The sequence below is a fragment of the Colletotrichum godetiae genome, assembly GCF_030913485.1.
Source record: "Colletotrichum godetiae strain CBS 193.32 chromosome Unknown BDP55scaffold_88, whole genome shotgun sequence".
NCBI classification, from domain to species: Eukaryota; Fungi; Ascomycota; class Sordariomycetes; order Glomerellales; family Glomerellaceae; genus Colletotrichum; species Colletotrichum godetiae.
Window position 1 is genome coordinate 1 of NW_026851336.1, and position 24,823 is coordinate 24,823.

General features: G+C 53.6%; 9 protein-coding genes across 9 annotated transcripts; 3 read left to right on the forward strand and 6 right to left on the reverse strand.

The window, feature by feature from the left end:
• BDP55DRAFT_638568 (uncharacterized protein) lies at positions 1-1,476 on the forward strand (the record flags this gene model as incomplete). Its single annotated transcript, XM_060573132.1, has 2 exons — positions 1-146; positions 213-1,476. Coding segments are annotated over 2 exons (1,410 nt in total), but the record flags the coding sequence as incomplete, so codon positions are not given.
• Positions 1,477-1,822: 346 nt separating this feature from the next.
• On the reverse strand, positions 1,823-3,211 carry BDP55DRAFT_698853 (major facilitator superfamily domain-containing protein; the record flags this gene model as incomplete). Its single annotated transcript, XM_060577830.1, has 1 exon — positions 1,823-3,211. One exon carries the CDS (start codon positions 3,209-3,211, stop codon positions 1,823-1,825), a length of 1,389 nt encoding a protein of 462 aa, XP_060422374.1.
• A 3,100-nt stretch (positions 3,212-6,311) lies between these two features.
• On the reverse strand, positions 6,312-7,271 carry BDP55DRAFT_685031 (uncharacterized protein). Its single transcript, XM_060576430.1, has one exon. It carries the CDS (start codon positions 7,015-7,017, stop codon positions 6,799-6,801), a length of 219 nt encoding a protein of 72 aa, XP_060422375.1. The 5' UTR covers positions 7,018-7,271; the 3' UTR covers positions 6,312-6,798.
• Positions 7,272-7,461: 190 nt separating this feature from the next.
• On the forward strand, positions 7,462-10,505 carry BDP55DRAFT_423236 (threonyl-tRNA synthetase). The gene is made up of 4 exons (XM_060567466.1): positions 7,462-9,652; positions 9,706-9,844; positions 9,907-9,963; positions 10,023-10,505. The coding sequence occupies exons 1-4, from the start codon at positions 7,693-7,695 to the stop codon at positions 10,228-10,230; spliced, it is 2,364 nt and encodes a 787-aa protein (XP_060422376.1). The 5' UTR covers positions 7,462-7,692; the 3' UTR covers positions 10,231-10,505.
• A 260-nt stretch (positions 10,506-10,765) lies between these two features.
• BDP55DRAFT_566788 (CDP-diacylglycerol-serine O-phosphatidyltransferase) lies at positions 10,766-11,833 on the reverse strand (the record flags this gene model as incomplete). The annotated part of the gene is made up of 4 exons (XM_060570537.1): positions 10,766-11,134; positions 11,273-11,466; positions 11,600-11,695; positions 11,758-11,833. 4 exons carry the CDS (start codon positions 11,831-11,833, stop codon positions 10,766-10,768), a joined length of 735 nt encoding a protein of 244 aa, XP_060422377.1.
• A 1,033-nt stretch (positions 11,834-12,866) lies between these two features.
• On the reverse strand, positions 12,867-15,466 carry BDP55DRAFT_566855 (metallopeptidase; the record flags this gene model as incomplete). The annotated part of the gene is made up of 4 exons (XM_060570542.1): positions 12,867-12,963; positions 13,021-13,147; positions 13,204-14,935; positions 15,104-15,466. The coding sequence occupies 4 exons, from the start codon at positions 15,464-15,466 to the stop codon at positions 12,867-12,869; spliced, it is 2,319 nt and encodes a 772-aa protein (XP_060422378.1).
• Positions 15,467-15,597: 131 nt separating this feature from the next.
• BDP55DRAFT_423286 (uncharacterized protein) lies at positions 15,598-16,521 on the reverse strand. Its single transcript, XM_060567468.1, has one exon. It carries the CDS (start codon positions 16,335-16,337, stop codon positions 15,729-15,731), a length of 609 nt encoding a protein of 202 aa, XP_060422379.1. The 5' UTR covers positions 16,338-16,521; the 3' UTR covers positions 15,598-15,728.
• Positions 16,522-20,763: 4,242 nt separating this feature from the next.
• Positions 20,764-21,907, forward strand: BDP55DRAFT_698858 (uncharacterized protein; the record flags this gene model as incomplete). Its single annotated transcript, XM_060577831.1, has 2 exons — positions 20,764-20,835; positions 20,915-21,907. The coding sequence occupies 2 exons, from the start codon at positions 20,764-20,766 to the stop codon at positions 21,905-21,907; spliced, it is 1,065 nt and encodes a 354-aa protein (XP_060422380.1).
• Positions 21,908-22,794: 887 nt separating this feature from the next.
• Positions 22,795-23,780, reverse strand: BDP55DRAFT_638576 (uroporphyrinogen-III synthase; the record flags this gene model as incomplete). The annotated part of the gene is made up of 2 exons (XM_060573133.1): positions 22,795-23,426; positions 23,480-23,780. 2 exons carry the CDS (start codon positions 23,778-23,780, stop codon positions 22,795-22,797), a joined length of 933 nt encoding a protein of 310 aa, XP_060422381.1.
• Between the last annotated feature and the right edge of the window lie 1,043 nt (positions 23,781-24,823).

The following is a 24,823-nucleotide window of genomic DNA, read 5'->3' on the forward strand; positions in this document are numbered from 1 at the left end:
GACGATCAGTTCGTGGACCCCAACATCCCCATCCGCTCTGCCGAACACATCCATTATCCCGGCCGGGAGCACGTTGGGTGCCAGGAGATCCGCGCTGGATTGCTCGAGCGCAAGAGCAAATACCTCAAAAGCTACACAGCTGGCTGGTAAGTTGATCCCCAAGTACGTTCACACTGTCACCAAGAACGCGTTACTGATATTCTCGGTCACAGGTATGTACTTTCATCGACTCATCTTCATGAATTCAAGTCCGCAGACAAGGGCCAGGCCCCCGTCATGTCTTTATATCTTCCAGAGCAGAAATTAGGTTCGCACTCCAGCGAGGGAGGATCGTCCAACAAGTTTATCCTCAAGGGTCGCCAGACGGGATCAATGCACCGTGGACACACATGGGTCTTCCGTGCCGAGAGCCATGATACAATGATGGCTTGGTACGAGGATATCAAGGTTCTTACCGAGAGGTCGCCGCAAGAAAGAAGCGAATTTGTACGCGGCCATGTTCGAAGTCTCAGCCAGTCTTCGCAACGCTCTACTAGCAGCGATGGTGTTTTAGAAGACGACGACGACGACGAGCCATTCTCGGCCGACACAGCGGTTGCAGCCAGCACGAGTTCGAGACAAGACGTCCGCCGTCCCGAAGCAGGTGGGCGATTCCCATCCGACATCCAAGTCAACGCACAGCGAGGCTTACAGGCACCTCTTTCGCCATCTAGTGTAAGCTCTGGATTTGACAACTCTGACCGTGACGCCGCTGCGCAAGCATATGCTCTCCCTGGAAGCAAGCTAGGCGTTTATCACGGATCGAATGAACATCCTGAACATCCTACAGGTTACGGGGGTTCAGACCGGACTCCCATGGAAGAAATGCCTTCCCATGCAGCCGAGTTGTCCCAGCAGGCTCAGGAAGATGGAGTCAACCCTTATACCAGCGAAACGATTCGTCGATCTCAATCTGGCAGCCGCGGGCATCAGGCAGTGTTCGTACCTAGAGCTGAGGAACAGCGTGTGCAGAGCCAAGTTGGCGCTATTGGCAACTACGACGAGTCTAGGCCTGTCTCCAATGTCAGTGGATATGACCGTGGCCTCGAGACACCAGGAGGCAACAGCCAATATGGGCAATGGATGAATGGCAACGGGAAAGCCTCCTCAGACCTGTCCAACAGCGGTATCGACCAGCAAGAGACGAGCGAGTACTACGCGTCAGGTGAACGATCTGCAGGTCACGTCAATGTGATTCCCATTGTTGGCTTGGGCAATGGACATATGCAGACCAGGGAGGCTGATCACAATGGGTTCCCTGGCGTTAACAAAGCGTCGACGGCGACAAGCCAGGATGTGCCTCGTCAGCATCAACAGTTGTCTGCCATTCGCCCGACTTCTGGCACTATTAGAACCGACAGCGTACCGACGATTTCCAACTTGCATATCCCAGGTGAATACCCAAAGGGTACGCCAGGGGTTGAGGCTAGACGTTGAAGCTAGACGTCGAGGAGAAGACGTGGCAAAGGAACTGGAGTACAGGATCGGCTGGGAGGGAAAATGACTCGGACGTGAGATTGGGGCACTGGAATAGGAGATGGGTCTGGCTGTTCGCTTTCCATCCTTTGTGACTACAATGGTATGGGTTTCTTTTGTCGAATTTCCTTGTCCCCTATGTGACGGAAGATGGAGAATGAGTGCTCAGGGGAGCAAGGCGCTAGAAGAGCAATGAGGGTGCCGACCCCCCTTTTTCATTTTGACGCTACTTTATTCATCTACTTGGCGATTTCCAGCACAATGCAAATGATATCCAGACCTTTCGAGACGCTGAAATCTGTTCTTTCTAGGCGTATTCGTCTGCATCAGATCTACCCCTAAACTTTACTACAGATACTAGGAGTGCTGTTGCACATATTACTGCCAGGCCACCTAGTCCGATCCCAAAATATTGGGCTCCATGGAACCCGGACAGCCTGGCTGCGCCACCTGGATTGACTTGGACCTCTACGGTTCTCGCCATTCCCAAAGCTAGTGACATGGCGTAGCTCGACACGGCCAAAACCAGACCACTCGCGACTCCTTGTTGCCCCTCTGTCAGTTTTTGTCTAAGCAGGATGGTAGCGAGTGGTGTAGTCAAGACCATCCCAAGCGGAGCGAACAAGGTGCTGACGAACGTATTTGCCCAATACGTTTGATTGAAAGGTGCCGTCGCCATAAGGATGGACGCTAGTAAAATGGACAGAACAGCTGCAAGGAAAGCCCAGTATACCTCGTCTCCAGGCATCAGATACGCCAGCAGCAAACCCACGGCTACAGCCTCGACGGCGATGGGCACAAAGCCCGCGCTGGCGAGAAGCGGATTCCAACTGCGGAGAACCTCGACGGCTTGGAAGCTGTAAAAGGCCCAGATGACGAAGCAAGCCCACGCCGCTGCCGTGCAGCCCAGGATCAGGTTCGGCCTCGAGGTCATGGCGCGCAGCGGGAGTAAGGAGTTCGCGGCAGCAGTCTCATTGTAGAGGAAGGCGGCGAGGAGCATGGTGCCGATGATGAGGATGAAGTAGGTGTATGGTGTGCGCCAGCCTACGGCCGGTGCCTGGTTCCATGCGAAGCTGAATAGGATGAGGCCGCTGCTGCTGAGGAGGGTTCCGGATAGGTCGAGCTGGACCCAGACAGTGTGAGCGTATGCGGGTTTCCGGGGGGCTTGTCGTGGGACGACTAAGAGGCTGAGACCTGCGGCGGAGATGTTGACGGCTGCGAGAGCGAAGAAGGACCATTCCCAGGAATCGTTGTATGCGAAGAGGGAGGACATTACGGCGCCGACTACGAAGCCTACGGGTGCGGCGACGCTGAAGAACGCGAGTGCCATGTCCTTCCTCTGGCTCGGCAGCAGAGTCGTCTCGAGAACGGAGAAGCCGTTGGGTATGCAGAGCGCGGGCCCGAGACCCTGCATGGCACGGCAGAAGCAGAAGTAGGCGGTGCCGTTCGCCGCACCGTTCTGGACAGTAACGGAGAAGCCGGCGAGGAGGCTCCAGAGCGCGAACCAGAGACTTCCTATAATAATGACGGGTTTGCGGCCAAAGACGTCGCCCAGGCGTTCGGACGGGAGGGCAAAGGCCCCTATGGTGAGTGTATAGGCCGCGGTGAACCACGAGTGCTGGCCGCTCGGTAGATCCGGGAACGACTCGGCGATGGCGAGGGCTGGTGCCATGGCCTGGGCGAGACTGGCGAACATGAGGAGTTGGTAGAGGCTGACGACGGCTACGAGGAAGGACTCCTTTGCGGATGATAGAGGCTCTGGCGGTCCTTCTCGGAGGAGAGGCTCTTCCGGGTACGTTGTGTTCTGTAGGGCCCAGGAGATGCGTTTCTCGTTTTCGGGGTACCTTGATTTCTCGCCGGGTCTGTTGAGGGGCGTTCCCTCCGTTGAGGACCTGAATCGTTGTGTGAAGACTATCCTCCTGGCGGCCTCGAATAAGTCTGGGTACTCTGAAGGATGCTCGAGCGCTTCTGGACATAACCCTCTCGGTAGTGTGGTAGGCTTTACCAACGGCGTCGAAGTCGCTGTTTGTTGGGCATTTGTTTCCGGTTCGTTGGATGGGGATGTGATATCTGTAGTCTGATGTCGGGGAACGGACAGCGCTCCTAGCATCATGGTCCGTGATAGCGGCGACGTAGTCGGGTCACGAGAGGAGGTAGGCGATACAGGCATCACAGCATCGTGTCTCGAAATATCGAGAGCTGAGGGAGCTGTGCTCGGCCTTGAGTAGTGAGAGTTCGTCGGGCTCACGCCGTCGTCAGAAAGAATGGGGGAGACGAGAACGGGAGCCGAAGTCCGCCAGTTCAAGTTCCCAGGCCCATTGGGCCCGAATGGCCTATTATCATTGGCATGTTCTTCTCGGAACTGTTGTCGAAAGGACTCTGTGACTGCTATCATGACGTCCGCCACCCTCTGCATGGCCTCGTCTGCGTTTCGTGTTTCCCATGCTGTCGTCGGTGTGCGAGTAATAGACGGTAAGTGTGTGGTGCTTGAGTTGCTCATGTCGGTATGTATTAGGAATGTTCATTGGCGAGGACTGCTGCGTGTAGAATATGGTCATCCAGTATTCGATATTCGACGGGACTCTATATTATGGGCGGCAACAGCGGCAACACAGAGTGAATAGTGAAGCACGAGTAGTTAAAGGTGTGCTAATAGAAAGCAACGCCAATACAAATGGAAAAGAAAGTAAGATGGAGAAGGAGAAAGGGAGCAGAGGAGGCCGATTACCAGTCCAAATCAGGTGCGGGTAGGCCTTGAGAGATGAACAATTGCTTGTAGGGGCACGCAGAGCAGCCCGAGATACAGACAACACGGGATCGGGCATTGAACGAGACACACTTGCCCAACTTGGTCACCTCGGTAGCTTGAACGACTCAACAAATGAGTGTCCACTTCAAAGCTTGAGCTACCGATCCCTGGTGGATGCTGACGATGGCACTCGCAAGGGGGCTGGCGTAGGCAGTTATTATCCTTTTGGCAATGGGTATGGGCCTTGATCAGGGCGCCGCAGCAGTTCACTGCCTCTCCGCGGTCCCGCGTCTCGAAGGGCCCGTTCAAGGCTACTGGAGCTTGTCTAAGAAAAGTGCCAATGCTTGTTCTTCTGGGCTGAGGTGTTTGCTGCTCGAGGCAGACACGTTGGGGGGGGATCTTGATGCATGTCTCTCTTCCTTTCGGGTGACTACCGGTAGGCGGCATGCAAGATATGCATCTTGCCGGCGCATTGGACTAGTGTATCAAATCGACACTCGTCTTTGGATCGCACCAGCAGTTTATGGACACACGCGGTGACGTCCTATCCAATGTACTCCATCGGTTTGTCAGGGCTACTGCTAGTGCCCAGAACCCACGATTGCGGAAGGCTGGGTATTCATCCAGAGAGACGCCAGAGGGGGACAGTATGCAGACCGCCAAATGTGCTTTTGGTGTTCAGCAATGCTTCAACTGCCTTGGATCCTGGATAGATAGACGACGTTGTGACAAGGATCCCGGTAAACAAGCAAGGCTGATGCGAAGGAGGATGGGGGATTGGCGCCAACGATGTAAGTCAGACCCCACTTGTCAAAGAACCGCGCCACCAACAGAGATCCTTCGTGAACGCCCCAGACCGCTTGAGGGAACTTCCGTGATACTGTACAAATGAGACGGAGTTCGTGGTCTAGTACGACAAGTGCCATCGTATTGGCGGGTCCGAGATCAAAGTCCACATTGTTTCGTGCTGAGCTGACATGAGAAACGAGCTCTGTCCTGATAATGGGTCAGAGTTGTCAGAACGAATTGATGCTATACGAAATTCGGGGCTGAGCTGCGAGTGACTACACTATGGATATGAAGATGAGTGGAGAAGGGAACGTGGCATTGAAACTCAATCCGAATCGTGAATCTCCAAAAAACGGTCAGTCGTCAATCGTGTGCCCGAAATCTGACAGACAGTCATTGCCGGTGGGACGACTGGAATGAAAGACGTGATATTTTTGGAAATGACATTCCGTCAGAGACTCAGCCTCATTGCAGAGAGGTAGCAGCGGGGCTGTGGAAGTTGCTTAGGCTCTCCGTCCTAGACCGGCTGCCTAGGTAGGAGCCAAGCCACTCATTCTCTTATATTAACTTAGTACTTGTCTTCTTTGATCTGGCAGTTGAGAAACGCGCGGCAAGAGCAGCAAGCATATCGAAATTGACGACGCACTTAGAGGCGAAGGAAGGTATATGCATCCACTGCTAACAACTTAGCAGTCTAATCCTTTTCCGTAGTGAACTTGGGCTTGTCGCCTATTGATCATGAAGCGCACGGCGCAATGACGAACGCGATTACACCGCCATTCATGTTTCTACTGTTTCATTCGCTGCTCTACTAAATCTCATCTTTGCTGTTTGTACTATCTGCGGTTGTTGTCGCACGGAAACGATCATTGAACTAAGAAAAGGCGAGATGCGTTCTGAACACTTACTGGCGATAGCTTGGCTAGAAAAGTGACGGCCCTGACTTGAAGAGATGAGCATTACTAGCCTCAGTTATTCATCGACTTTCTTTCTCACAGAGATCGAGACTTGTCAGAGAGGTCGCATTAGTGGCCCAGAGACTTCAAACAGTCAATAGCAGATATGAGGCCGTGACCGTCGTGAACTGTCCGACACTTTCAATCAAGACTTTTCTCTAATTTTTTGGTTGACCACAGTGGATGATGTACATGTAGCCTCGAACCCCTATCGCCAGGCCCGATATGAAAGCAAAGCAAACCCGAACGCCAGAGTCGTAGTCCAACAGATAAAACCCTCCCCTACTCAGACTTTGAAGCTAAAAACTCCAGTCATGGCCTACCGGCCTCCTCTGCTGAAGCCACCCCGACCACGGCCGCCGCCGAAGCCACCACCTCCTCTCGGCGCACCACGGCCACCGCTGAAGCCGCCGCCGCCGCGACCGCCTCCACGACCACCGAAACCACTGCCGCCACGGCCTCTGGGAGCACCTCCGCGGCCGCCAAAGCCACCGCGGGGGCCGCCACGACCACCTCTTGCTGGGCCACCACGGCCGGCACGCTTGACCTTGGGCGCACCTGGGGGAGGCTTCGGCTTAGGCAGGAACTTCTCCAGCGGCAGGAGCTTCTCGGATCCGATGTAGAACTTGTCGCCCTCCTTGAAGGAAGTGGCTTGGATACCCTCGGAGGGCTTGATGGTGAAGTAAACCTGGTTGATAGGTCCGAGGACTTCGTCGACCTTGCCAACGGCAGTCTGTGAAAATGTTAGTCGAATTTTTTCTTTTTTGCTTTCGCTTTATTGGTTCGAGATTAAAATCGCCCGAGGAGATGTCGCACCTTGTTCTCGAGGAAGATCTGAGCGTTGAAGTGAGGGACCTTGGGGTTGATGCTCTCGCAGATCATCTCGCCTTCGCAAGCGTGCATGAACTTGCCCATCTCTACACAAAAAATGACGGTTAGGGTGCTGTTGTAGTACAAGACAGCGGGAAGGTGAGAGAGCATACCAAGGATCGTCGCGGGCGGCCCCATGTCTCTGTTCTGAAAGCCACCACGGCCTGTGAAGTCAAGTTAGCATTGTACTTTGAAATTTCCGTCACCAGACAGAGCCAATCTGCAAGTGCTTTGGAAGGAAATGCAAAAGTAATTGCATACCTCCAAAACCGCCGCCGCCGCGACCACCGAAACCACCACCGCCGCGACCGCGCGGAGCTCCTCGTCCGAATGACATGTTGATATGTGGATTGGCGGGTTATCGTTCGGAGCTGCTCGTGTACTGAGTGCTTCGTGCTGCTATTGAAAAATCGAAGCCGTCGGGTAGCCGACAGAAAATTTCCCAGCGACCAAATTATGGTGCAGGCCAATCGAGCTACCTCATTGGCTACAGCTGGCGGGTCGGAATAATCCCTTCCGGGTGACCCCGCCAAAATTTCCAATGGCCAGTGCCACCCGACTGCTTCCAACCCACCTGCCTCACTTGAGGGCCATTGGCGGGGTGGTGGGTTGCCACTGCAGGGAGTGCGGGCCAGACACCACCACCAAAAAGTCGTCCGAACACCTTGTTTGACTCACCGTAGGCTTTGGCGGGGTTGCTTCGCTGTGTTTCGCCCAAATTTGTTTGACACGAAAACCGACCTTCGTGAGCCTTCATTCTTCCCAACCCTCACCCTTCTCACGCCCACCGCGACCGCTCAATTGGACGACATTATGGATTCCGCGAAGCAGGCCGTCGAGGCCGTTACCGAGGGCGTTAAGAAGGTCGCCCTTAACAAGGACAAGGCGCCAAAGAAGGACAAGAAGGCGAAGGATGCAGGCGATGCCTCGGCCGGACCCCTGGAACTTAACCCTCCTCCCGATTTCCTTCAGAAGAGACTCGACCTTTTCGACAAGTTGAAGAAAGAGTACGATGAAGAGCTCGCCAGCAGGCCACGCGAGGCCATCACCATCACCATGCCCGACGGCTCTATTCGCCAGGGCACCAGCTACGAGACGACCCCCGGCGAAATCGCGAAGAGCATCTCCAACAGCCTGTACAAGCGCACCGTTGTCGCGAGACTTGACGGCGACCAGAACCAGTTGTGGGACTTGGATAGACCCCTGGAGAAGAGCTGCAAGTTGGAGTTGGTGAACTTTGACGACGAGCAGGGCAAGCAGGTCTTCTGGCACAGCTCTGCACACATTCTTGGCGAGGCTTGTGAGAGGAGATTCGGATGCTCTTTGTGCATCGGTCCCCCGGTCGATAACGGTTTCTATTACGAGATGGCGCTCCCCGGCGGCGCTTCTGTCCAGGCTAGCGACTGGAAGCCCCTCGAGTCCCTTGTTGGATCGATTGTGAAGGAGAAGCAGAAGTTCGAGCGTCTTGAGCTTACCAAGGAGCAGCTGCTGGAGATGTTCAGCTACAACAAGTATAAGCAACACATCATCAACGACAAGATTCCCGATGGTACCAAGACCACTGTCTACCGCAATGGTCCTTTGATCGATCTTTGCCGTGGACCCCACGTTCCCAGCACCGACCGTATCGAGGCTTTCAGCATCATGAAGAACAGTGCTTCCTACTTCCTCGGTAACCAGGAGAACGACTCGCTGCAGCGAGTCTATGGTGTCAGTTTCCCCAGCAAAAAGGAGCTGACTGCGCACAAGAAGTGGCTTGAGGAGGCAGCTGCTCGTGATCACCGCAAGTTGGGCCAGGACCAGCAACTCTTCTTCTTCCACGAGCTCTCCCCCGGCAGTGCCATGTGGTTGCCCCACGGTGCGCGTATCTACAACACCCTCCTAGCTTACATCAAGGAGCAATACTTCAAGCGCGACTACCATGAGGTTATCTCCCCCAACATGTACAATGCAGAATTGTGGAAGATCTCCGGCCACTGGGACCACTACAAGGATGACATGTTCGTCCTCGATGTCGACAAGGAGAAGTTCGGCTTGAAGCCCATGAACTGCCCTGGTCACTGCCTTATGTTCGCTCACACCCCCAAGGCGTACCACCAGCTGCCGTGGCGTGTTGCTGACTTTGGAGTCCTTCACCGCAACGAGGCCAGCGGTGCCTTGTCCGGTCTCACCCGTGTGCGCAGATTCCAGCAGGACGACGCTCACATCTTCTGCAGAGAAGATCAGATCAAGTCTGAGATCAGCGACTTGTTTGACTTCCTCAGCGAGATGTACGGCCTGCTTGGTTTTACCTTCAAGCTCCGTCTGTCCACTCGCCCAGACAAGTACTTGGGAGAGCTTGAGACATGGAACAGGGCGGAAGACATGCTGAAGCAGGCCCTTGACGAATTCTCCGCGACAGATGGCGGTGTGCCGTGGACTATTAATGAGGGTGATGGCGCCTTCTACGGCCCCAAGATTGACATCAAGATCCTAGATGTCTTGAACCGTGAGTGGCAGTGTGCCACCATTCAGCTGGACTTCCAGCTTCCTCAGAGCTTCGGTCTTGAGTACGTCTCAGCGGAAGTGAACACAAAGCCTAAGGAAGAGGAGGCCCCTGCCGCTCCCAAGGTCCCCGAGTTCAAGGCCAAGGACCCTCAAGCCATTATCGACTCAGCTGCCGGCACTGGCGAGGAGAAGGAGAAGAAGCGCGTCATCAAGCCTTTGACAAATGGCTGCCAGCGCCCCGTCATTATTCACCGTGCCATGGCTGGATCCATTGAGAGATTCACAGGTAAGAATTGCAGATGGTATATCGCTTGAGTATCGCTGATGTCGGTGTCACAGGTATCCTCATCGAGCACTTTGCCGGAAAGTGGCCCTTCTGGCTCAGCCCTAGGCAAATCATGGTCATCCCTGTTGGCAAGGGCTTCGTCGAGTACGCCGAGGAAGTCCAAGCTACTTTCAAGAAGCAGGGCATGTGGGTGTAAGTAGACTTCCGCTCCCCGCATTGATGTGGAATGTTTTCGCTAACTCAAACCTCTCCAGCGATGTCGACACTTCCGGCAACACGTTGCCCAAGAAGATTCGTAGCGCTCAGTTGAGGTACGTACAAACAATCACCCTGCATTGCCATTGGAGGGGAAATTTACTAACATGCGTAGCCAATACAACTTCATTTTCGTCGTTGGCGACGAGGAGATGAAGAACAAGCAGGTCAACATCCGCTACCGTGATGACACTTCGAGCCAGGACCGTGGTAAGCCCGTTGACGTTGCCGAGGCCGTTGAGAAGATCAAGAAGCTGCGCGAAGAGCGCGGCACCTACAACCCATTCCCCTCCGTGGTGAAGCCCAAGGAGGACAAGGCATGAACGTAAGAGACGGAGCATGGCTTTTTTCATGACAAAATGAATTTTGAAGATGGTGTTTGGGTGGATGGTGAAACATTTTGCAATTTGTAGCCCAGACTAGAGGCGCAAATCGTATCCCTGGATGTGCGGAAACAAAATACGAAAACTTGAGTTCCGAATCATGCAATGGACTACAATCGAGTGACAAGGAAAGCAATTGGTTGTAGAATTTGGGGTATCATGCGTATTGTATTTTCGCGTGCGCGCTTAGATGTATATCTCTGTACTACAGACGTTCGTTTCTTTAGTCTACTTGACTGGTAGTTTTCGCTCCATGTTGTTCACCCATGGCCTCACCTCGTATACTTCCGCAGCGAAAGGCTAGTTCATGGTTCTTGTTCTCGCTGCACAGACAGATCATACCCACTCCCCCCTCATTCTCATTTTTTTTTCTTCTTTGGAACACGAATCGGGGGCGCAAGCAAGTCTCCAGGACTAGGACAGGCTGTCGCTTACTTAGCTCTATGTGTGTCCGCAACAGCGAAGAGACACACGCTCAAGGCTTAGGGATATGAATGCTCTTGCTGGTCATGAGGCATCCGTGCACGATGAACACAAGAGCAATGGGGTGGAATTCCAGAGCAGTTCCCGACAGCCATGTTCCGAGAGGAAGGTCCTGGAGAATCCAACGCTGAGACACCAAGTACGCCATCACAGCGTCCAGGCCAAGACTGGTAGGGATGGGAGTGCCTTCGAAGTATTTGCTTTTTCCAGTTGCGTCCTTGGGAAGAGCGGCGACGGTTACGTTGAAGCGAGCGAGGCGAGTGAGGCCGCAAAGGACAAAGAAAGTCAGGCAAAGGTGGTCGATGGGTGTGCGCAAGCCAAGGGCAAAGGCCACAGACGCAGGAGCGACGCCGAAAGAGATCTATGCCATACGTTAGCCGTGTCTCCAATGGCTTTTTGCAACGCAATTCCGTCCGCAGAGATCCTTCAATGTCTGCCTAGGGTTCTAGACGTAGGCAATCGATCTAGAGTAAAAGAACTTAGTCGCTCGGGAACGTACCAGGTCAGCCAGAGAATCAAGCTCTTGGCCCATCATGCCGCTCTTCTTTCTCCACCGCGCAACTTTGCCATCCATGAAGTCGAAGAAAAGGCCGAATGGCAGGAAGGAGAGAGCGAGGTACAGCGTGCTGGTGGATGAGGGATCGCCGAGACAGTAGCGGAGAGAGGTGAAAATTGACATGACACCACAAGCTCCTATTCCATAGTAAGTCAGCATTGCTATTCTCCTCGAGATACACTATTATCGCCTTGGAGGGCAACCGGTCTCGTAAGACGTATTTCGCTTAGGACAATATGCGGAAGAGGCTGGGGATATGTAAGATCGTACCATTACAGAGAGTGATTGCGTCGGCGAGGTGGAGGGCGCGGATCAGAGAAAAGTGACCAGGATCGGACGAGAGAAGGAGATTCTGCTTGTCGTAGGCTACATTGAAAGCGATGGATTAGGTCAGGTCGCATCTCAAGAGGGTGATGCGGGCAACATACTGGGCTCGGCAAAGCTATCAACAGCATCTTTGGCTGCCTTGCCGTTGGTGGCTACGCTGCTTGTCCGTTTCGACATGTTTGGTCGGGGCTTTCCCTGGAGCTAGCAGTGTGAACTTTGAAGACGTTGTTGGTATGGCCGTTTTGGCTTCGTGATTTTTCTCGGTCCTTGGGGAATCTCGACAGTGGGCGTTGAAGGGAAAGGTGTTGACAGAGAGATAAGAGGTCGAGGGGATTGAGCTACTTTTTGTACGCAGCAGTTTCGTGGAGTGGGAGGCAGGTACAGGAAGAAATGTGAATGGAGGTGCTGGGCAAGCAAGGTAGGTAGGTAGGCATGAGGTAAGTCGGTCACACTCTTCCGCCTCAAAGCCAACTAGGATAGCTGGGGAAAGCACATGCCGTCATAGCCCTGTCGTTCTAGACCTGAAGACGACTAGCGGGGAAGCTGGTCCAGCTCACGAGGCCCGTTGCACGTGACTTACACCATAGCATGAGAAGATCGCACGGTCCAGGCACCGCCAGCAACCGGGAAATCTTGGCACGGGTGACGATACGTACTCATATACCTTACCCCGTATGGTCAAGGCAACTTTGGCAGGTTGAAGACTTATAGGAATGCAGCTGTCAATGCGACACGTGCTATTTCGAGGTCTAAGCTTCATATATGTAGCCGTGTATTCATTTCGTGTATTATTTACAACGACGAGGCAGATCACTTATTCATCTGCTATAGACACCACCTTCGCTTGTCGCGTCGAAGTGGCCAGCGAACCCATTCACCGTGTCCAGTAGTCTTGTTCATGTCCTAGGCGTCTCGCTTGCTAGGTCTTCCGAGGCCAGTATTCCCCTATGTTGATGCTCGTCAACCAAAGATGGCGTGCCATAGTCTGGGACGCAATACTCCAGTATAAGGCGTTATGTCTCGGCATGCTTCGCCAGGAAGTGGTAGCAACGACGCGCGATTTCCGTCGTTGATTTGCCGCAAGCCAGGGAACCATGCCAATTACATGGATGGCGCTGAGCCTCCCATCCTTTCTCCTGTTTCGTAAATACTATTAAGTTTTATCTCCAGCTGCCGCTCGTAAGAATGATAGAAACGCCACTGATTCCCTTCATCGAACAATGAGGATCGAAAATCCGTCGACCCATGCGCCACAGGAGCCTGCCACACCGCAAATGGTGTATCCTCTTGGGGGTATCAAAGTATGTCTGCCGGGTGGTCAGCGACACTCGGTGAATAGATGATAGTTGCGTTTTCAGACTTACGTAGATCCGCCCTGAGCATTGCCAAATATAGGCGACCGTCTACCCAAGCTCGTGAGGACCTGGATTGCATCAATCCAAGCACCCGAGCGGACGTAAAAGCCCGAGATGTATTCACCCCGGCGGATATCTGTTGAACATCTATTAGTATATGGTTGCTGATTAGCCCTGATAAGAAGGACGTACCAAAATCGAATGTATCGCCACCCTCTTTGCCTCCACGTTTCCCAAACAATTGCGTCGTGTCGTCATCGTATACGAATTCCATGCCATCTACTGCATACCCATGGTAGAAGATGATACGAGAGAGCACTCGGTTCTGTTTTCCGCCACTCTCAAAAATGATCTCCTGTGGTTCAGTGCCATCCATGGCTGAGTTGCCCAGGGGCTTCCCTCTATAAGCTGTCTTGCCGAGCGGACCAGGGGTCAACTTGAATGAAGACTCTTTGGAGCACAGCTTTTTGAAGTCGTTAATATCCAAGGAACCACCGCCATGCGATTTGACAGACACCCTAAGCCGCCCCTTCCGCTTGTTCTCTGGGAGCTTCTCGCGTAGCTCGCGGTCGTTCAAAGTCAGTTGACGTTGTACCGAATTGTTCTCGAGGGGATATTCAATCCATTTTCGGCAGAGATCATCGTCTTCTGCGAATAGCTCGATGAACGCGATTCCGGTCGCTGCCATTACTACCACGTTCCCGCTCTCAACTGGAAAAGCATGGACACTGTCGTCAGTGTTCATGGGGGGATCGTTTGGCAACCTGAAGCAAGGATGCGCGCGGAAACGTAAGCAATCCAGGCGGTGCCAACCGCACTCGTCGTCTTGAAGAACCAAAGCCCCCTTGGACTTGGTCCTTGTGCAAAATGCATCTCGGGTCACGAAGCTGCGGTTGAGAGTAAGGTAGTCGCGAAGCATCACGCCAGATTCCTGGTGGGGACATCCGAACAGGTGACCTGTCTCGTGTAAATGCGCACCGATTCCGATATTGGCGGCCTCCCAAGAGCTGCCAGCCTGGTTGCAGTCGTTGGCGACATAGGCCAGGTCAGTCGGAGTGCAATCCGTAAATGCAGGGACGACTTCTTCGAAGCTCGTGGGATAGCTTTGCAGGCAATGGGACCCGAAAATGGCCAAGTGCAGATCGCCTGCATTTCCGCCCAGTGCCGCGTGGCCCCTTACAACATTGGCATCCTTATCCCATTGCGTGTCGAGCATCAACGCGGAAACGTATTGCTTCTGGCCATCTAGTGGCCTGAAGTACTGTTTGACCGCTTCGGCAGCTATCCCAAATAGGTCTCCCTTCTTGGTCGCCTTCTCATTCTGTTGCGCCAGCTCGAGATCTCGGATTTCGGCGACCGTCTTGTCTGATCTGATAATATGGATTCTGGCCTCGGAGCGCAAGTTTCCGTTTTCGCGATCCCGCTGGTTCGATGTGCCGGCGGTCCACTCCTCTTCAAACCTGAAGACACGACGTCCAAGTTTGTTTCGCCACATTTGCTCAGCTGTAAAGGCTTGCCAGAGGTAGGCGGCCATTCGGAATTTGCGAACTGCCGTCTCCAAATCGTTGCCCTCCCGCTCGATCCTTGTAGGTACAGCATCGAAGGTCTCGGGAGAATCCTTGGCGACCACGATAGCGAGCTGCAGCGGCGGTGCATTGTTCGCTGGCAACATGTGTATCGTCAAGTAAGATGCGTGAATCGGATTAGATGACGAGCTATTGGGTAGCTTTGGACTTGAGAAATCGAAGCGGATCTTATTGGGGCCTGGCTGCAGGTAGACGAGGGCCTTGAAGTTGGAGTTGCATGCGGGCCAACATGTTGGTGGAAAGTTGTCGTCGAGTCGTGTGACCGAAACAGTGCCGTCGAGTGAGTGCTGTGAGGAGTCTCCGATTGTCCCGTGTACGAGGAGAACCTTTTGGTATACCTTGTCAAATGTTAGCAGAGCGCTCGGAAGCTGCAGCTAGCACTCGGTAACCGCGATTGCGGACGTCTGTGGCTGACTGTCTGAGCGAAGCCGCGGATGGCATGATTGGAGAAGCAAAGGTGACACCACACGGGGCCACGACCCATGCATATGGCTGACTTCACTTACCCAGGCATTGTCGGTGATGTTTGCAATTCGCGGCGCATATTGAGAAATTGGCAACGCCGACTTGCCGCCCACAACAGGAGAGCCAAGGCCAGCCATACCAGAGACGCTGTGTCGGTGGGAGTTGGGTACTGGTTGCAGCGGTGGACGAGCTTGAGGATTACCACCATTAGAGTCCTTCACTGAGAGGTCGAGAGCAGAATCAGAGGCTTGAGCCATGGATGGCGGGGTCGAGGCACCGCTTGTGGCAGTGGGAGTGGTCATGTTGCTGGCATCGCTAGAAACATCGGTGTTTGATCGGTCGGTCTTGAAGCTGGCTTTCGAACGACGCCGGAGTCCTCTGAAGTTGAGAATGGACGGGGCCATTGTGCCTTATAGAGCATTCGATAGGTCAACCGCAAACGAGTGACAGACCCAGCAAGAGATAGGTTGGCATGTGCAGCGTCCTGGAGGAGCAGATTATGCGAACTGGTAGAGTCGGGCTGGCTCGGGTCCAACGGATGGAGGAGCAGAGAGATGAATTGGGTTTGTCTAGACGAGCAGAGGAAGATAGGCAGGTTATTGAGGACAGGTAGAGTCCCAACGGCAGTAGAACCCGAATGGGGGTTTCCTCGAATCGGGTCACTGATCAGCGAGTGGTATCTGCAACGAGTGTGTGTTTGGTGCAAGATGAGCGGCGTTTGAAAGGAGGCGATGTGGACGGATCCGCAGGAGTGCGGCTGCAATGAAGCAACAATTGACAAGCAACGGATGCGAGGCGTAAGGTAGAATCGGCAGCGCCGCAGAAGAGCATGCAAGAAAGTAAGAAGGAAAAGGGCGCAAGTGTTCTGCAGGGAAAGTATGGGAACCAGACCAAGGTCCAAGGATGGGATGAGAGAGGACGGGACGAGAGATGGGATGATGGGGGGGAAGGTTGCTTGGGGAGGAACTCCGGAGGTGACCAAAAAAAAGTTGTCCAACAATTAATTGGAAGTGTGCAAGAGTGCAATACCGGTACTGCGTATGCAATGTCCAAGGTCCGGACGCTTGCTCCAGAAGGAGTGAGGTGTGGTCCATTCGGTGTCCACGTCTTCGTGCACACTTCACGTCTCACGGGCCGGCCTGACAAGCGTATCCGTAGTTTTGATGCCGTCTCCATTCGAGAAGCGACAGATGCAGCTAGACATGGAGCAAATCCAGATTTGCGCGTCCAAAGAGGGACAGCATACGGATGCGCTGTAGGCAGGTACACTAGCATAGCACGAACGGGTGCGCAAATTGAGGTGCAGCACAACGGCAGGGCCCATGTCCAGACTTGCGTGTGGATTCATACATTTGCATAAGAGGCCTGCTAACAAGCCAGGTAGTCATGCTGGTCGGCAGATAACCGGCAGCGAATTCGTCGATGACGTTGCTGTGTTTCGAGGGTGGGAAACATGAGTACGAATTGAGATTGCGACCGGGGGGTTGGTTGACCAGGAAAATGGAGTAAAAAAACAAAACTGGGCAGATAACGAAGCTTGAAACTTCCATTGAAGGTCAGGGTACCTATCTAGGTACGGGTACTGAAGGTACGTGCTCAATTGCCTGAGGTAGGCACCTTCATTACCTTACTCGTGAGTATCGATGTACGAAATAGGTAGTGTCCTTGTCTCTTCTCCTTGCAGATGGTATCGCTCATTTGCATCTTCCTCCATGTCGTTCTCGGTGTCCGTACGTACCTCACAGCTGTCGCATCGCATTCAAGTTTCTCACATCCACTTTGATGAAAGCCCAGCCAACGGAAGTGGGGGCGACTTGCAATGGGATTTGTATTTGGAGGCTAGCGTCATGGTCTTCGTCAACACCACGCAAACAAGTGCGGCTACCTTAGCAGGAAACCAATAGGTGTCTTGTACTAAGGTATGCACTAGTGTCGACAGAAGACAACCCCTCCAGAACACCAGCCAGGCGTGCCAGGTTGGCGAACCTGATAGTGGCTGATTGACTGCAGGCTGTGGCTGTGCCAGGCCCCCTATCAGCATAGCAGGGCAAGCACTGGACAGGCCCGGGCGGCAAGGACCGGGGTGTCGCCGAGCGGGTGGAACCACCTGTTGAAATGGAAAGGTGTGATCGAGATGAGGAATTCAGTCACCACCACTCACCAGTCACCACCAGCAGCGTTGCGACATGCTACACACACCTCTAGCACGCAAGCACGGCAAGGTACGGATGGGCGGCCACTGGAAGCTAACGTATCCAAATCTTATCTTGGCTCGGTGGTCGATGCCCAGTTTGACCTAGTTGGCACTGGGTAGGTACAACAGTTCTCTTGATCTGTACGTTGGTTGCTTGGCAGCTCTGAATGTAGGTAGCGTTTAGATCTAGGTATCATCTCGGTGGCCGCATGCCCGTTGCCCGCCGAAGGAAATACCGGGCAGACGTGGAACTGCAGTACTTCGCGTCTTGTCATCTGTTCCATCCGCCTTCCTTCTTTGCAGACGCTCTCGCTCAGCACCTGTTAAGGGGCACACTGATAGCTCCTAGCAAGGACGTGTGGCTTCAGTCTGTATTCGTGAGGGTTCCTCTTCCCTTTCTTGCATTCAAATTCGGTTGGAACGGCGGCAAAGACCAACGTTTGGTAAGGAGTCTCCGTACGGAGTAGTTGATGGTGGCTTCGGGTACCTGACAATAGGTACCCACTAGCTGTGCCGATTGCCATTGATTGTCGATCCGACTCACGCAGCTCGCAAGCCCACTGCGTCGCCTGTTGGTAGTTATTTTTGGCCAAAGTGGGCAGCGCGGGAGAACTTAGAAACCAGTTGAGACTTGAGAGAGAGAAAGAGAGAGAAAGAGAATCTCCTGCTTTTCTGAATTATCTTGGTTGTGGCCCCCTGTCAGGCGCATGCTACAGTTACCACCTAGACTCTTCCTCCCTGCACTATTCTACAAGTCTGCATACCTGTCGTATCGCCGAAAGCACAATAGGATGTGGAAGATGTGTATTTCCATCCGTGAAGAATTCAATTGCTTGCGGCTATTCGTATATCCATACGCTACCCTCGATAGTCGGGTGCTACATCCACCTGGTGCATAAGTGAAGGCGATGTCCTCCTAAGATAGATACTGGCTTAGAGGGGTTCGACCATCCGTTTTAGTATTCGCAGTACCTTATGACAGAGTAGTTACGTATCCGCCCAAGATCACCTTACGCATGTCTCGATCTCCAGTTATCTCCACCAACTGGAAGGCACATTATGCGGAATCAGGTCCGTCGGGCATTCGTATTCTCATGATCAGCAGACAGCGTACCGCATGGCGTTCTGCCTCTTGACCCTGAAAGCGCGAGAAAGCGATGTGCGTTTGGCGATGTCTATTATCACGAACGACTTTTTTCCGTCATCGTCTCTGCAGTTAGGCTGCAGCTACCAAGGTATCCAGTCGTTGAACAAACACGTTGGCTGATGCGAGTTCAAACATCACTTCTCGGTTGTCGGTTGTAGAGAAGGCAACAATGGTGTGCTGAGACTGGCTTCTCGCGGTCACTTCCCTTCTCAGTGGCATCCAGCTCGTCCCCAAGACTCGGTTGATTTCACCCCGCGAGGGACGCTCGTTGGTCCCTCGAGGCTCGAGCACCACGCATGTCTTAACTTGGTGTCGTAAACGGGGTGGCAGGGAGAGATTGACGAGCCTGGGATGCAGAGTGAACTCACTAGCTTGCGCGTGGTGTGCGTGGGTATGCGCCCAAGGAACTGTTAGCAACGACAGGGGTCTTAATTGATTTTTCCTTTCTGCCCCTGGGCTCCTGGAGTAATGGGGAAATGACCGACTACTTTTCACTATTCGGATAGAGGCTGCCCGCTTCGGCACATGGGCGCCTCTACTGCATGTATTGCCCGCATGTGTGATTGGTAGATAAGTGACCTGCCAACGGTATCTTGGAGGAATCCACGGATGGGAATGCTGGACAGTCTCATGCCCATACAAGGCCTGAAGGCCTGGAACGCAGCGACGTATCCAGTGACATCCATTCCAGTGACCACGACTTACGGATACTCATAAGGCCAACAATGAGTCCCATGCCCTCCATGGCTTTCGGACAGCAGTACTAGTAACCAACAATTCGACTGAATAAGGGTACGGAGCAACGTTTGGTGAGGCGTATCATCAAGACTTGCAGTCTTGGTCAGCCAAGTGTTTGGTCCTGCTTGCGCGCTACATGACCAATGCATCAGTATAGGACATCAAATCAGACTTTAGATGAGCTTTTCGAAGAACCGAAAAGGCGAGCACGAACTCGGTTTCTGAATAAGCTTCTAGGTACTGGTAGTATAAGGTCGGCAACCAGGACGAAATATTCTTTGGTCCCGCCCTCGCCTCAGTTGCCGTGACAAGTGCAAGTTAGATGAGCAAACCCGCCATAGGGAAACCTGGCATCCGTTTGTGGTAAGGCGTTTCTGATCCACGCGCACTCGCTTCTGCCCGGGCCTCGACAACGAACAGCTAACTCAGGTAGGTGCCAAGATTCCTACCTACCTTAGGTACCTCCCGAAGGATAGGACTGATTTGGTGGTAGAACCTATCCGTAGACCTGAAGTTCAGCGTGACCTCCCCGTCTCAAGGCGCCTGCACCTTGTTCTGGCTGGCCGTAAGAGGCAATACAGGCCACCTACCTTATCGGTATTCAGCTCGACGGGGGTGTGCTCTCCTACCCAAGGTGCACTATCTAACTTGCCACTCTTGCCTAGGAAGTCAAGATCGAATGCAAATAAGGTATACTGAGCATGGTGCGGATAGATTGCCTCCTCCCTAAGGTGCCTTACCTGGCTTTACTTTGAGGTAAGTACCTTAGGAACGGGCAGGTCCGGGCGACCTCACGAAACAGCACTCCACTAGCGATACCTTACCGTAGGAGGCACTTTCCAGAGCAAGAGGTAAGGTAGGCAGGTAGATGGGTAAGGTAGGATGAGGTGCCCTGGATCCGGCGTTTGGCGCTTCGTTTCCACGTCAATGGGATGGAAAACCTGGGTGCCCGGGCAGACTGCAGACTCAGAGGGGCCCAGCGGCAGCGGCAGGTGGCCCACGGGTCTGGTTGGGTCCAGTGTCCTCCACTGCCCTGGGCTGTAGGTGAATTTTACTTCCCGTCTGGGTCCTCTGTCCGCTGAGGCCGGGCCACTCACTGCGCTACGTTTGCCAGCTGACCCGGTGGAAACACCACTCAATCTGAACTTTCCTCTTGCTCCCCGTCCGGCCAGGTTCTTTCGTTGCCATCCTCCACCACCGCAAAATCTCAACGACGCAGTGCATGACTTCGACTTTGGAAAACTTCATACTCCCTACCTTGATTCTGTCTTGAAGACACACGCATACATCCTTATTCTTCTTCTGCTGTTGCACACACTCCCTCCTCCCACGCATTCCAGAAGAAACGATCCAACCCCTCATTCACCATTCCTTTGACCGTTGGTTGCTACGGGCTTCTCAAGGTCTCACCGGTCAACGATCGGACCTTTGCACTTGACTCCCGTCACCCAACATCCTCCTTTCCCCCGCTTTACCCATAGCAGACGGCAACCGACGGCTACGACGCTTCGTCTTCCTACACTCTGCCCTCGGATCGCATTGATTAGAGAAGAAGGGCCTGTTCTCATCCAACAATACGATCAACATCATCCACGGAATACTGCATGCCCAGCCTCCAAGTTATGTCTTCTGTGTGGAAGCAACAGCCCGAAGAGGTGGCGGACAAGGTCTTGAAGCGGGTGGAGGTCAGCAAGGTATGTCGACAAAGGGCTGTGGCAAAGGCCGCAGCATATCTCGCAATGCAATAAGTCGCTGATCCTAACAATATTCCAGATAGCCCGAAGATTACAGAACCGACTCGCGCTGGCCCAGTTCAAAACCAAGCATGGTTGGGAAGACCTGACACTCGATACCATCGAACCAAAGTATGAGGAGGAACTGCGACGGAAGCGTTTAGCCGAGGGCGACCTCTTGTCCGACTCCTCTTCGAGCGCCTCCGATCTTCCATATCCCACGAGAACCCTCATGAGCTCTCCTCTGAAAGCCCCCCTCTTTTCCGACGCCATCGGCTCTAGCAACGGAAGCACCGGTCATCGCAAGCGCACTTACATGGCCTCTTTCGATTGTCCATCGTCTAGTCCGAGCAAACGCTATCGTTCTTCCCCTACCCCCATCAAGTCGCTGCACGGTCATACCTCGTGGAAAGAGAGCCATCAGCTGGCGCAGTCGTCTCCGATTAAGCCTAGGAGACAGCAGCACTTCACCACATCCACTGGTCCCGATGTTTCATTCTTTCAAGGGGCTCGAAGACTGGCAGACGACCTGGTATCGCCAAATTTTGCGGCAGCCTCGGACGACGAAGACGATCTCCTCCCCGTGCAGTCATTCAGGGCCACGAATATTCGGTCTTCACCTCCTACAACACCACCAATGCGCAACCGGGTGTTGCCCAATCGCCGCACTAGAGACCAAGGTGCCAACGGTGAGCCCGTCAAATCCGGCCAAGAAGGTGCCGACCTTTTGCTGTACCTGGCTGCTTCTCCGTCACCCGCCGTCCCTTCGGCCAAGACCAGGATGGAGCCTCCTTCGACGCCTCCTTCGAAGGTCAGTCGGGACATGACTTTGCCTTCGTCTCACATGACCACTCCAGGCGGCGGCAACATGTTTCCCAACACACCCGGGCAAGGCTTTGACTTCGCAGATTTTGTCAACATCACCCCGAGTCCTGCCCAAAAGGCATGGAAGACACCCGTCGCTCTCTCCTCGGCAAGGACTCCCGTCAGTCTAGCTAGGAGACGATTGACGTTCGATGAGCCCCTGGCTTAAAGCGAGATGCACAACAGACGCGCCTTGTGGCTCTCTCCTCGTCACCATTATCACCAACACTTTATATTTGAATGATACCAAACGCTGGCCATGTCGGTCCGGCGTAACCTACGCAAAAAGCGGAGATCTGACCCCCGTCTCTTTCCGCAATTTCTTTCCCGAGGGACAAGGACAGCTTCATTATAAGCAACATCACCTCGACAAGGAGACGGCATTACGAAAAAATTCTTTTGAGCCTTTGATATTCATTTCACGCGTAGGACCACGCAGGAACTTGAGGCGTTGAGAGCGCCAAATCGGAATGAGTGTGAGGCAATTGTATGTTTCCGTCTCAGCAAATGCTTCACATGTAGGAGCCTGTTTTTCTGTGTCTTTTTGACCAACTTTTTTGTCACTTTTATCTCTTGGTTAAGAATGGATCCAAAAGGCCCCCAGGTTGGGGGTTGTGGACCGTGTAGCATTCAACGCGTCCTGGTTTGCGACGCGTTGAAAGCTTGGGAGAGCGCGTAAGACGCGCGTGGGTCGCGTCTCAATTCTAATGGACATGCAGCCAATCAAAACGTACTTTCAGCTCCATGCCAGGTTCCGTCCGCTTCATCGTGTGCGTCCGTGTAACGTCTAACAGTCTGTTCATGCACCTCACTCAGCCTGCGTTTGAACTCCTAATGGCCTCTGGCTAATTGTTAACTGCCGGTGTGAGAGTTCAAGACGTCTCAATTAGCTGAGGCTATCTGTATGCGCTGGCGGCTTTCGAGGGAGAAAACGGGCTTAGGTCACCAAGTATTCACACTTGAAATCGGATGATCGTAGGCAGTGGCCGCGGCGCACACCTCGATTCTCTCTCGGGGAGGTTCATTTAACATTTCTTAAATATTTCCGGGAAGATGTCATGTATGCTTTCCCATGAAGTCAAGGATGCCTCGCTGAACACCTGCTGGACTTGGCTCTTCTGCACAAACATCTGGATCCAAGTCGAATGTTCGTCTCAGGTAGTCCCTCGTCGTCGGGCCAATCGTTGCAATGAATGTTCTGCGCCCCTCCAGCTCGTCTTTCTTGACCTTGCCCGTCGACTCGTCCAGCATTCCGAGCCCGCGCAGCATGCCTTCGCATCCAGTCGGGGAGAAGACAACCACCCACCGCGTCGGCCGGTCCTCGGTGGCTTTCAGGTGATTCTCAAAGTCTTGAGGGAAGGATTCCATGACGCCTGTGCCGTAGACCACGACCTCTTCTACTTGGATACTTTGTTCGCTGGGCAAGTTGGTGTTCATGAGGGTTTTGGGGATGACATCCCGTCTCTGCTCGCCAACGAGGAAGAGAAGCGGTGGCTTCGTCGGCCGTCCTAGGTACCATTGACCGTAATGGTCCAAGATGTACTTGGCCAGGGCATCGCCATTGCCCGTGTGCTCGCCGAAGATCTGCAACGGGGCATGCTGTGAGATGGACTGGAGAGCTCGTGTGGTGGCTGGGCCGACGCTGTAGACTGGCACATTCTGGAGGTGAGGCCAGTCTTCTTCGGTGCCTGTCAAATCTGGTCAGCTCTGCCCTTCATGCTCATCTACGACACGGACTGACCCTTTTTTTCATCTACCAGGCTGGCAAATGCCTCCACCGCTCGCTGCGAGGTGAAAATGAGACCACCATAAGAGGCGTCGGTGCCAGCATTGATGCCACGGTGCTGCAAGACGTCCCTCACCGTCGCCATGCCCTGTTCCTGGAAGGTGTGGTGTAAGACCGGGACAAAAGCTGGTTCAAAGGCATACCCGTCGTTTTTACGTGAGAGTAGGTCCTCATATGAATCGCCCGGGGTTGATTTGGTCTTGAGAAGCAGGACGGGCACCTTGACCACGGGAGTTGATGAGGGGTTCTGAGCCATGGCGGATATCGTTGCGGTCTTATGCGTCACCCATCAAGTGATCAGGTGAATTAAACAGTTGGTCGTCTCGAATTCATTGAATACCAAGGGTGGCGATCTGCCGCTCAGCTAGGTACGCTTCCTCGGAATTGACTTCGCTGGCACAACGTTTATCGCATTATCGCATTGAGCGATGATGCCCCGCTGAAGGGTGAATTTTCGCAGGCGGAGCTAGAATAGAGTTACGTACTGTCTTAGGTAAGTCAATGCCAGTTCACTTATACAAATCTTCCCCTTCAGCGACTCGCCTTCAACGCCATTCTTAACTCCAAGGCCGACCTCAGGTCCAACGCATATTCAACGCAGCACCACAGCATCTAGGCGAGTCCCTCGTATGAGATGTACGAAACGCGGCCAAGTATGCGTACATTTAACCAAATCACCCGCTCGGGGGATTTAAATGGGGGTTGTCGGGGAATACCAGACACATGGCCTGCTCCCGAGTCGCAATGAGTAGAGAGCACCCAGTGGCTAGGATCAAGTGGATCTATTCACACCTTGCCTTACGGATACTCCTGCAAGAACTCCCGGGTCATGGATGCATTTCGACGGTCCGAAAAGACAGCTGCTAGGGTTACCTACACTAATGGGTTGACCTTGGACTGCCATGCGGCTCAGAGACAAGAAACACCCCACCTCATCTCTTCGGTACCTTGCGGATGGCGTGGAATCGATTGAGCGGCGGATCCTCCGGTAAGGCGCCGATTGCAGCACTTGGTATCCGTAAACCGTGAGACTCTCGCCTCACACCACACCAAGTTCCAAATCTACGCAGACCAAATTCCCATTGCAGGTACCGGGTGTCACACTTCGGAGCTCTCCCGGCGCTTGCCGACGGGAGCCGGCCACCCATGGACCCGGCATCATCACTTTGGGATTTCAGATCGAGAACACCTAGTGCCTTACGATCTTGGTACCTTACTCCGTACCTTTAGTGGCTTATCTGACTTGAGGCGCTCAGGCACCTCGCAAATTGATGGCTTATCGATAACGGTCCGCTGTGA